General features: G+C 41.4%; 1 protein-coding gene across 1 annotated transcript; it reads right to left on the bottom strand.

The window, feature by feature from the left end:
- Window positions 1–557: 557 nt before the first annotated feature.
- On the bottom strand, window positions 558–11,345 carry LOC310853358 (very-long-chain (3R)-3-hydroxyacyl-CoA dehydratase-like). The gene is made up of 11 exons (XM_083757669.1): window positions 11,160–11,345; window positions 10,520–10,562; window positions 10,264–10,337; window positions 8,484–8,648; window positions 8,301–8,349; window positions 8,070–8,180; window positions 6,002–6,129; window positions 3,570–3,682; window positions 2,537–2,643; window positions 1,254–1,385; window positions 558–813 (listed from the first exon to the last, which is right to left on the bottom strand). The coding sequence occupies exons 1-11, from the start codon at window positions 11,250–11,252 to the stop codon at window positions 737–739; spliced, it is 1,092 nt and encodes a 363-aa protein (XP_083613795.1). The 5' UTR covers window positions 11,253–11,345; the 3' UTR covers window positions 558–736.
- Between the last annotated feature and the right edge of the window lie 1,847 nt (window positions 11,346–13,192).

Raw genomic sequence — 13,192 nt, 5'->3', positions numbered from 1 at the left:
TTGCAGGTAGGGTCCGATAATGTTTTAGAAGATGGAAGTGGTGCATGCCATGAACATGGTATGTTTCTTCCATAAGTAAGTCTGACTCTGAAATATTAGGACCACTATCTAATGCCCCTTGCTGCCCCAAAATGTCCGCCACGCGTAGTTGAAAGAATGTAAAACCACCTCAAAACTATTTCGAGAAATGAGAGAAAGTGCACAAGAACATTGTGATGTGCAATTTAGTCTGAATAGCTTGAGCAACACTGAAGTTATGGAACATTCATCATAGCAATTACTACAATTGAACTTGGATTAAGGAATATTCATCTCGACCACACACACACACACACACACACACACACACACACACACACACACACACACACACACACACACACACACACACACACACACACACACACACACACACACACAAACACTTAGAGTAGGGGTTCTCAATAAGTAGGTGGGGACCCCAAGAGCTGCAAGATGTCTTTGTCTTCCCCACAGGATCAGGGATGAAAAACTATAGCAATAATGGGTTATTAAAAAAAACTAAAAAACACACAGGACTGACTTAATTATCAACCAAACTAGCTGAAAGTAATATGTTGACAAGAAGTCCATTATGTGGTCTGTGTGCATGTGTATATGGAGAGGAGAGAAGGCATCCAGCAGTGACCAAAGAAAGAAAGGATGATATACATTTTACATAGGGATGGTATTTACGCTGCATGACTAGGTTTATTCTTTAGTTGGTTTTCCTCTTTCTCGAGCGGAACCGTCTCCTCCTCTGCTTGTAGAGGTGTCGGAAGTTGATGAAGAGGCCTGCAAAAGACACAGGATTTTTTTTTAAGAAAAGACAAATACTTACAATTGTGTTTCTCTCAGTGTAAATTAATGTAGGACTATTTGGTCTCTAAGCTCACAAACAAGAGATTCGGTGTGACTAAGGAGTAGCCTAATATTGTTGTCGTTCTGCAAGTCCTTCAGATGCTTAAAGACATTTTATATTAATATTATTTGAAGGCATTTGGTACTTAACACAGAGAGAGAGAGAGACAGTGAAAGACAGAATAGGGATGGGGGCATGTCACAAAGGTCCTGTGCCTGTTACAAACCCAGAACGATAGTGTAACGCATATTAACTGGTTGAGGCTGCAATCCGAACATTATGTACAACCTTGCTTTGTGACAGCAGGTGAGAGTCAAATAGAAGAGAGAAGAGTAAGAAAGTACGTGATGGCATTCAAGTATGGTTAGCTCACCCAGAAACATGATGACCAGGTAGATCTGCAGGCTGTAAGAAAAGCTCAATGACTGGCCCAAGAACTCAGGGAGGGGGAGGCTGTACAGGCGCGTCTCGTCGAAGATGGGCAGGGACTGGATTAAAGCCACCGCTGATGAGACACACAACACTTAAGCACTTGAAAATTGACGATCTGCAAGCTCAGCCATTTTCACAACTCTTGCCTCTTTCTTATATTATTTGACAATTTGGCCAATGAATGACTTTGACTTTTGATGCAGCAATGGTCTTTTTTTTGTATTAAATAAGGTCTTAAAAGTCTATAGATTGTATTTTTCTGTCATCTGGGGACCCCCCCGGAATCATGTGGGCACCAAGGACCCACAGGTTGAGTCCCACTGCTGTACAGCAGCAAGGGTAAATGTGTTCCCATGAAAGGATGTTCTTCTGATTTGTTTTGATAAGAGAATCTTTAGCTGCCACATGAATCCTATTAGTCTATTAGAGGTAATGTACCAGAATACTAAACTAACTGCAATAATACACTTATCAGCTGAGCAGAGCATTAGTATCCTTTGAAGATAAACCATGAGACGCAGGCTGTATTTTGATAATATTTAAATGTCACGCAATTGTTTAGTTCCTAAAGGCATTACGGTCATAGCAAAAATAACAGTAAAGAACACAGACCCTCCCATTTAATATTGCAATCATACAATGTTACCAAAGGTTACCAAAAGTACTGCAGCTCCTTATATTAGTTAAAGACTGAAGATTCTAAAAGCAAAGCAACAGCAGCTAGACAGATCAGCATCTCCATTACTGTGTGCAAAGTTTTTTCACACAACACAAGTTGTTCTTTAGTTCACGACATTTCAAACTATGCAAATAACATGAATTTATCAATTTAGATCCTCAAGATCAAAATTGATGAAAAGCAAACAAACAGACAAAAACATTAACATCTCTTTGTGTTAATTTTCATATCATCAATGGCTCTCACAGGGACTCTGTTTTACCATGAACTTTAAATTAGTTTATTAAATGTTTTTTAAACATTCTAATTATTTATCATTCACCTTTATGACATTACGTTTTTACATTTCTCAATACTGGATTTACATTTCTTTACCTCTCACTCTGGAATGGATCACTGTATGACCACCAAACTCATTCTGATTCTAAGACATTTGAGCAGTAAAACACACACACTATGAAACAGAGATGTTTCCAGTAACGAGAAATGTAGTAGTTTTGAATAAAACTGCAACAGCTAATTCACCATACTGTACAATAGCTCACCTTCTGCTATTACCCCCAGTGGGTACAGAGGGATCCAGAGAGTGTATCTCACCCAAGTCAATAGCTTAAACTCTGTGTCAATGCAGGCCAGCATATAAAATGGATACCTGAGGAAGAAAAGGAAGGAGTTAACATAAGCTCTGCAGTCTGTTTGACACACATAACAGATCAACCGAGTTAAGGATTCAGGTTTGAGATTTCCAAATTAATACAACTTTCAAAAATACTTCACAATTAGTTTTGACCATGTGTCTACGCAGAGCACAGCAAAGTGTTAATTTTTTTTTTTTTTTAAGATATTTTTTTGCGGCTTACGCCTTTATTGATTTTTTAAGGGATAGAAAGTAGGCTGACAGGAAACGGGAGAGAGATGGGGGGATGACATGCGGTAAAGGCCGTGTCGGGTCCGGGAGTCGAACCCGCGGCACACCGCGACTGGATCACCAGTCCGGTGCCCAGACCGTTACGCTACGGCCTGGGCCTCAAAGTGTTAATTTAACTAAAATATTCCTGTATGCTAAATTATCCTTACATATTAGTTCTTTATATTCTTGGCGGGAACGCCTTTTGGTGTTAGCATTATGTTATGCTTTAGCTATTGAAAAATAGCAGATCCAAAAGCTCATAGCGCGCCACTCGGTGGCGCGCTATGAGCTTTTAGATCTGCTATTTTTGAAAAATCGAAGAACGACTGACATAGAAACATAGCTTTTTCAGAAAACTGTCAGGATGTAGAAGACATTTTTAGAATCTGATCTCAGGTCAGAATGGGTTAATATAGATAAAGTCTGATACAGAGGGAAATCTAAAACTCAGTGGTTCTGAACATATGAATGTTTTATAGTTGAGCAGTGTTTTTCTGTCAGTCACTTTCTGCAAATCTGCAGGGTGCTGAAGCAGCTCAACTGCTACAGTATATGCACATCTCCAGGTTGCATTTTTTTTGTTTCCATCCCATTGCCGCTTATAAAGCACACCAAAATACATTTATGGAAATTATACATAATATTTATTATAATATAATAATTATTACCTAAAGATCTCAATGGTGCTCCACAGGTAGAACACAAAGAACACCACTGGCTTGGTCTGCATCTGCTCCAGGCTGCCAAAGATGACAAACAGAATGACATTCCTCCCTGCCACCTGGCACGATACAAACACACATAATGAAGATGTTAAATAATGGACCTCGTTAAGAGATCAGTGTTGAAGTTTTGTTAATAGCTTCTAAATAGCCAATACAATGCAGAGAAAGTTACAACAAGCACAATTAACCCATTTTTGGCGGGAACCCATTTTGGTTTTGGTTTTGGTTTTTGCAGATCTACAAGCTCATAGTGCGCCACCGAGTGGCGCGCTACGAGCTTGTAGGTCTGCTTTTTTTGAAAAATCGAAGAGCGACTGACATAGAAGACAATCTGATCTCAGGTCAGAATGGGTTAAAGATATTTGAGGTCCTTGCCGTTGATGTGGGCTTGGTGTTGAATTGTTATTCAAAAACAAATAAAACTGAAACTAGGCATTTAACCACATGAAACATATACAGTACTAGTAGCATCCGTTTTCTGGGGGCAAAAAACAAATAAATAGATCAAATGCTCATGCTGTAAGTTTGTAGTTCAAAGGACCAATCGGGCCAAGTATAGACCTAGACATAGTACGGTTTAAGTAAAAAATGGTTAAAAATATTACGGTACATAAAAAACATTCTGTACAATGGCCAGAGAACGACAAGAAATTGTTTTAGCCAATTTCTCCCATTTAATATTTCCTTGTCACTGCTGACATCTACTGGTTGGTCTTTTGACTGGTTGGTCATCCTAAGGATGGTATCAAGGTTTCTTTATTTTGTCTCCCAAGGGAGAAATTTGTCTTGGACCCCAAGGACCCGCCCTGCAGCATACAGATACAGATACAATACAATACAAGACAACAAAAGGCACACAGTGACCCGTACATCATTAAAGAAAACCACACACCAAAATACCTAGTGCATAAGTGCAAGAACATCACCTCATAATCTTCGACCCCTACCCTGTCTACCCTCTGCAAGGACTCTGTTAAGGAGTGTGATTGACAGAGGGACAAAGGAATGCTTGTACCCTACCTACCTATTGTATTTGCACGCATGGACCCTGTACCTCCTACCTGATGGCATTAGCCGATATTCAGGGTATAGTACATGGGAGGGGTCAGACACAAATTTCTTAACCTGTCCAACCGGTATTGAAACCAAAGGAAAAATGTATATCCGCACACTTGTAGCTGCCAATGCCAAGAGTCTATTGTGGACACAGAGAAAACAAACCAACGCAGAAATACTGCCTTCTTCAGGGAATGAACACAAAGTACACACGGAATAGCACTTTTAGTGGGGAGCCTCAACTGGAGGAGGTAGCGCAGTGGTTCCCAAACTTTTTAGCTCAATATCCGGGATGGTCCCAAACTAGTAAAAATCTACAAGCTCCCAACACGCCGTACAGATCAGCCATTTTCATTACGTCTTAAACATTTGTTTTCTAATTTTGGGAAATTTTATTTTATTTCTTCCTGAAATTACTGAAAACATCCATTGAAGTCATGAAAATATTTCCTTTTGGAAATGTTTTTTTGAAAATGTTTTATAATAATGTTTATATAATAATTAAAACAAATTGTAGGGGAGCAAAAAATTAAGAGACCCATAAAACTGACCCACAAACGCGTCCCTGACCCAGTGTTTTGGAACCAGTGATGAATCAATACCCCTGCTGATAGAACTCTGACCAGAACCAGTGATGAATCAATACCCCTGCTGATAGAACTCTGACCAACCTGCAAGAGCAACAATGAATACCCTCCATGCCCAGCCTGATAAGCAATTAGCTCCTTTTCTCAATTGCCTACCCCTGAGTGGGGGTTGAAATTGTTCTTTTAACCATTACTAAACTGAACAAAATACTACTACTAAACTAAATAACACAAAACCGTGAGATTAAGAAGTAGAACATACCCGTTCTTATAGTCTGGTCATGTTCCTGTTACTTATCCTTTTTTTTTATTATTATTATTAATTTTCTGGTCTTACACTACACTCACTTTTTCATAATGCATCTTCTCCAATATAAAAACTAGGCATAAGAACATTATGTTTAAATAATGTACCGAAGCTGATGCAATCATGCATGATCATATATGCACACGAGCATATCAACACTAACTGTTCACTCACACACACAACTCAAATTATATTCTACAAGCAATTCCTGAAGAAATAATGGGCTCGCTGCTAACAGTAACAACTCATGAGTGTTTTGCTGTGCAACCTCTGATTGCACCACATCAAGACAGCTACGAATACAACAGACATTCTCCTTCTACCATGACAACTTCTCCAGGAATAGCAGCTTTGGGCAGAATGATGGTGGCATTGGGGCAAGTTGTAATTACTCTTAATTATACTATTAAGATGTGGAGCATTACCTGTATCATAGCTGGGAAAAATCCTGTCTTAACCAGGCCCAACAAGGGGTTAATGACCTCGATAACAGCCATCATCTGACAAAAGTACATCACATCAGCAGTGGTGTGGAATGTGTCATAGAAGGAATCTACAGAGGAAAGAAGGAAAAGAAAGGGGAAGGGGGGGGGGGGGGTGAGATGCTGAAGCTACAAACTGTAGTGACGGCCCGACACATGTCGCTGTGTGACGTGCTACAAACTTGTTTTTAGCAATCCAATGACGCAGTGACACATCAATCATGTTTTTCTTCCTCCGATTCAAAAGTGCACATTAGCACAATGCTTGAAGGTTGTCTGGCCTGAAATAGAGTTCTTTATAAATAGTTTATCTGCTTCGTAAAACATTTTAGCATGCTGCATACTACAGTAGATTATCAACTAAACTTAAATAGACTATTGTTGATAATGTATGCCTGTCTTCAACAGGCATGATTATCTGATCCCCAACAGGTGTGTCATTGTTGGTGCGGCCATGTACAAAAAAGAAAATAAACTAGATAAAGTGCCAATCGGCACAGGTCTCCACCAGGATTCTTCCTCAGCCTAGTGGGAATATGCGTGCACAGTTTCATCGCAATCGGACGCTGCGTTGAGGAGTTGTGGGCATTTGCTACTCCTGAAAACTGTAGGAGCCAATCGTGGCCAATCAGGATGGAATATGAGAAACAAACCTGTCTTGATCACATGACTATGGAGATCATGTGTACCGATTTGCGTGAAATTTGGATAAAATGTGAAGGAGTAATAATATAAAATGTGTTTTACATATGTCGGCCTCCTGGTGGCGCTATAAAGAGCAGATGTGAAAAATTTCAGGCAAAGGTTTTTCCTTGGCCTCTAGGGAGTTGGCATACAAAGTTATCCACAGATCCGTGCAGTTAGAGGTAAAAACACTTTTGGGCCAGTTATAGCGCCACCTTGAGGCTGAGTTGAAATTGTTCATGTGGCATTTCGTCCTCGGCCTAGTGGGAATGTGGGTGCACAATTTCACGCGATGTGTTCATGATTTGCAGCATTTTGTTTGAAACTGAGCAGAAATCTGAAAGACCGGTTTGGTTGAATGGCTCTAGAGAGACTGTGTACCAATTTGCGTGATGTTTGGACACAATCTGTAGGTGTACTGTGCAAAAACTTGTTTTGCACAAAGCGGCCTCCTGGTGGCGCTATAACAGGCCGTTCTGGAAGGTTTGGGGCAGAGGTTCATGGTTGGCATCCAGGGAGTGTGTGTGCAAAATTTGGCATCGACCGGGTTAACGGTGGCCGAGATTAGCTGCTCACGGACGGACGGACACACGGACGGACGGACACACGGACGGACGGAGTGCATAACATACTCTCCCCCATGCCTTCGGCTGGTGGAGACAAATATGATAGCTGTGCCGATGCTGGTTGGGGTCTTGTGTCTGTAAGCCCACCAAGTTGGAGGCCCCACTATGTTGGTCAGTGAAAAGAGGATGAGATCAGATTGTACAGCGGTGTATGTTTTACAGAAAACACCAATTTCTGCATGTTTTTGTTTAGTTTTCTTTTGCGTGTGTGTAACTGTAAAAAATATTTTTTGAGTAGCAATTATTTGGGAGTAGCAATGATAAGGTTGGAATAAGCTCAACAACATAATTGGACCTGCATCAGAACACTTAAGACACTTTCCATATGTCTTTCTTGGACTGCATCAACAGAACATTTCTGAACAGACCAAAAAACCTGCTACTGACCACAAAATCACAACCGTGTGAAGTGAAGGGCGCTCTTATCATCGTACATCATCCATTCATTGTCAATGGGAATTTAATCGTGTAGGACAAATATAGCCGATTTGCTTGTCTACATATGACGTAAATTCTCCATTCATTGTCAATGTGAATTTAATGTTTGTGTAGGACAAAATAGCCGATTTGCCTGTCCACATATGACATAAATTCTCCATTCATTGTCAATGGGAATATAGCGTTTGTGTAAAACGAAAATCTACACTATAACTGAATATAGGAGGGGCTAGCACCCCTCAAAAACCTTGGTTTTCACTCACCTTGGCCCAATACGAAAAGACGAACCGTCATGTTGACAAAGACCCATGAAAACCCAAGGAACTGCACCAGGTTGTACATGAATAAATATCCTTTCTTCAAACCAAGGTAGGCTGAGAAGAAAATGAAAGAAAGTGTAATGAAAGAAAGTTATTAATAGGCTCAGTGGTCCAATCACAATCTGTGAGATATTCTAGTGTTCTCGGCCATAGAAGATCTAGTGTTCTACTTACGGTCTTTACGGACTCTTGATTCCACGTGTATCTTGCTTATCGTCTCCTCCTGAAAAGGAAATGCTGCATGTAACAATCACACTCTGCATTCCAATTATTTTACATTTTAGAGGTTAGAGAAGCTTCTACAAAACTCAAAACATGCCTTCCATCTTCCTGACCCAGAGTTTCACCTACTTTTACCTTGGACTGAAGCTCCATTTCGGCATCTGACTCATCCAGCCAGCGGTCGAAGTCTGGGGCCAGAAACAGTGGCTTCCTCTCCTGCAGCGTGAGCCGATCCCACCAGCGTTCATCCTGTTTTTTTATCTTGATGTTCACCTGACGTTCTGTGGATTTGTGGCTAACCTGGGGTACACCATGACGGAAAGATGCACAATGGTATATTATTATAGCAGTGTTCATTTTGACAGCAAATGTTGAGTCTTTTAATTTTGATTTAGTTCTAATCAGTGAAAAAACAAAAAATGTAATCTACAAACATTTTCCGATACTGAATTATAGCCTGATTTATACTTAGTTGTGTGCTGGTGTCCTGCACCAAACATAGCAGATCTTCAAGCTCACAACACGAATTGCGTTGTTGTGAGCTTGTACATACTGTAGGCTATGTTTGGTGTGCAATTTGGGCACGCAACAAAGTATAAATCAGGTGTAACAACCCTGCAAAAGACCCGTCACGGGAAACAAGCCACTCCAAGAGAGATAGCTCCCTTGGAGGAGCAAGTTACGGCCGGGTCGTTGCACAGTACACTGTAGGGCACATTTCCTGTGATATCAAAACGATACTGTGGTGGTGTGTATTTTGCTCACGTATTTGCCTAAGGTTGATGACACAGTGACAGTTGTTTTTGTACTGTAGGCTATTGTACAGGCCGGGTGTGTACTGATATACCATCTGCATAGGTATTATTTGCCTTTGCATTGGGTGGGATACTGTAAAGGCTATTGTATAGGTTGGGTGTGTACTGATATTAATTATTAATTATTATGAATTGTGGGCCATGACCGAAAGAATGAGGTCGCGAATACAAGAGGCCGAAATGAGTTTTCTCCGAGGGGTGGCTGGCATCTTCCTTAGAGATAGGGTTCAGTCACGCAGGAGAGACTCGGAGTAGAGCCGCTGCTCCTTCGCCTGGAAAGGAGCCAGCTTAGGTGGTTCGGGTATGTGGTTAGGAAGGATGCCTCTCGGGTGTCTCCCTAGGGAGGTCCTCGATGCACGTCCCACTGGGAGGAGCCCCCGGGGCAGACCAAGGCGCAGATGGAGGGATTACATCGACTCACTGGCCTTGGAACGTCTCGGGATCCCCCAGGAGGAAGTTACTAATGTTGCTCTGGAGAGAGAAGTCTGGAGCTCTCTGGTGGAGCTGTTGCCCCCTCGACCTGACTACGGATAAGCAGTTGAAGATGGATTTAATTCTGCAAAGTACTCATTAATGATGATGCTTTTGGAGACGTTACTCTTCCTCTGACTCCTACTTTTTTTCTTTTTCTTTTTTACTATTGCTCCCCTTGCTGTATCTTACAGCAAACAAGATACTCTGTATCAGTACCTTAACTGTTGTTGTGTCTCTGGTGACTGAATTTCCCTCACAGGATCAATAAAGGTCTGTCTGTCCGTCTATCTACACACACACACACACGTATGCACACGTGCAAACCTACCCACCCACCCTCACAATTGTATGCCTATAGAGCGGTATGTGCATGCATAAGGTGAGTGGCAAAAGTGGCAAAGTAAGTTTAACGTTGTTTAATGCAATCAGATAGGACTTTTCTGTTTGGATGTATGGGCTGCCAAGGCCAGAAAGTAGTTTTTTGCAACTCAGTAGGCGTTTCCGGCTTTCCACATAACTTCCGGATATGATGATGTCACGCGCATACACTATTTCCTAGGTATGCCTAGAAAAGGGTGCAAACTTCCTCCTATACTAAATTAATAATACCAACTCATTAGAAATACCTCAGGCTTTACTGGCTCCAGGAAGTCCAAACTGAATTCATATTCATTGTCTCCTTTAGCTCCATGGCCCTGTGCTGAGAAACAAAATCAATACTCAATCAATATAATATATAATGGCTGCCTAATGCATAGTGTTCCAAGTGCTATTTCAGCTTAAGTATTTAGTACTTAGCAACTACCGGTACTTAGAAATCCTGGTGAATTGGCATCTTTCTCATAATAGAATTATTATACCTTGAAATTCAATACCAATTACCTTTGAACTGAATAGTGTTGTCTTTCATGCTGATGTCAAGATCCTGGAACAAACAGTCATCACAAGTCAACACCAAAAACTAAAAAAAAACATTTTACCAATCTCAAGGAACTCATGTTTTTCCTCTGAGCAGAATGTCCAGTAGGAGAATATAGTCAATGACAATATAGCCTACCACTAATATACTATCATTTTCTGTCACTAATTATGCAGAGCTAAACATGATACAACACATGGTTGGCATCACTTAGCAAGCCATGCATTTTTCATGGAGCATTTGTACAACATATGTGGGATGAGGCTGAAGCTAGGAGTCGTGAAAATGAGTGAAAACACCGAGAAAATGAACAATAGCTTAATACTGTAATACACACACACACACACACACACACACACACTTTTGCCAACCAGGATCTGATCGTGAATCAGTCTAAATTCTTGCAGTGGTCTGTGCAGCGAGTCTACATACAAGGAAAACACACGGACGTCGCTTGCGATAAAGAACAAGATCTAGTACAAGCTAACACTTAACGCGTCTCATCCAGGGTGTTTGTAGTTTGTTAGATCTGAGTGATCTTCTTGGTAATATAAAGGCAGCAGCTGTCCGACGTCAAAGCATCCTACTCCTAGCCTACCTTACCTTGGCATCGGAGAGTTCAACGCGCAGAAAGATCTCTCCGTGCCGCTGAGCCCAGTACACATGTGGTGTAAGCGTTTGCATCGTTGTGACCATTTTCCCGGCGGATTCACAACATTCCAGCTGGCTCAAAAATTGACAAAAAATGAAGGACAACAACAGAAGTCCTTTCGCGTTTATTTTGAACAGGCTACAGCTGACACAAAGGAAGGAGGAGGTGAGTGGACGAGTGGACACAATTCTGCTACTACAAAATAATGGAAGATACTTCCGGTAGAAAAATAAAGACTTTAGTCCCGCCCCCTTTCATGACGACGACTGGCCCAGGAAATAATTCTCCATGCATATTTCAAAAAGTATTTGTAAGTATCTGTAAGTAAGCCTCGAACAAAGCCAAGTCGGATCGTGACAAATCATGACAACAAACACAATATTTTGTGCCGAAAACATAATTAGAAGAAAAAAAGGGCAGGGTTGACTTGACATTTTTGATACGTTAACTTACAGCTCTGGTCAAAGGTTACAAATGGGGATTTTATGGATTTTATGTCAATAGTAGTGAGTGGTTGCCTGACAAACACAGTGTTGCCATGTCGGCTTATTGTAAGCGACCGTGGTCTTGTTTTTCTGTAAAGTTGCTTATAAATATTTGTAGTTGCGTTGTGTTTTTTTGGCCTTGTTGTTTCCTAATGTTTAAACCAGTGTTTCATTTTCCGAATTAATATATTTGTCTGGGAATGCACATATATGGCCTCTAACGTTTTCTGGCCGGTTAGGGCGTAATATATGTGCTAATTAATAAGACCAGGCGGGGCCTCGGGCCAGCCCAGTTAGGGCCGGGCCTTAATTTTCGGGCCTGTTGGCGAGCCCGTCTAGAGTTTGGGCCGATTCATACTCCTATTTTAGAGCCGAATAAAAGTCGGTTCGGCTCTGTAGTGCCTACAATGTAGGGCTGTCCCCGACTAAGGATTTGTATAGTCGACTGATAGATGAATAAATTAGCTGTTAGTCGACTAATAGTCGACTAAGCAAAAAAAAAAAAAAAAAAAAAAAAGTTTTTTGCCCCAAAAAATTGTATATAAAAATACAATATTTACAAAAATATACAAAAATATTGTATTATTCCACTAGGTCTGTGGGGGACATAAACACATTTGAACATTCTGACTGTTCAAATCTTTCTTTTTAACAACTGAGAGGCTTGTCATTAGCCAGATTGAGCACAGCAGGTGAGATTGAGATTCTGGAGTCTATCAGGCACTACAGCGCCGAAACAGCGGTAAAATAGGAGTATGAATCGGCCCTTTGAATGGACAGGTATCAGTCAAAAGGGAGACATTGAAGAGGAAGGACAGGTGGGGAGGATCAACATATGGAATGTCAGAACAGGTTAGCTCCATATATGGAGATCTAAGGGGTTTGAGGTCAGATGTAAAGTTGTTTTCCGGCTCCATATATGCAGATCTAGGTGCATCATCACCTAGTTAGGTGATAGCCTCGGTCCCAGGCTTAAGCCCATCACACACCGTCTGCGAACGCTGCGCGTCAAAACAGCCGCCTCCGTTATTTTCAATGAACCTATCCTACACCGGCTCCGTCCGACGCGCGTTCACGCCTCGCCTGACGCTCCGATACGCCAGTGTTCTATTTTCCAGGCGTTGCCGCGAGGCTGTGCACCCGGTGTGTGTTGGGCTTTACTTATCTGCGAAAAGAAAAGCCTGGTCACAACGTAAGGCAGAGAAGCTATCGACAGATGTATCCTCCGGAACATCCGTCAGATGTATTTCCCCCGGATGCGATATTTTCCAGACTAATCTCGCGGAGAATGTAAACTGATTTGTAAAGCATCAACGTCATTTCCTTGGGCGATACTTCCGCTAAAATCCTGCAACTTCCGCCCAAACAAATGATAGCCTTTAGGTCTTTCTTGCCCAGGGTGAGTAGGTGATGATCCAGTCTTCTCCATGTATGGCTATCCCGGGTCTGATGAGGTCAGTGTTGTGATCTTCATATATGAAGTCACACCTCATGACACA

This window comes from Protomyctophum parallelum, assembly GCF_964188405.1.
Source record: "Protomyctophum parallelum genome assembly, chromosome: 2".
Classification (NCBI taxonomy): Eukaryota; Metazoa; Chordata; class Actinopteri; order Myctophiformes; family Myctophidae; genus Protomyctophum; species Protomyctophum parallelum.
This window is presented reverse-complemented; position numbering and strand designations above follow the sequence as displayed.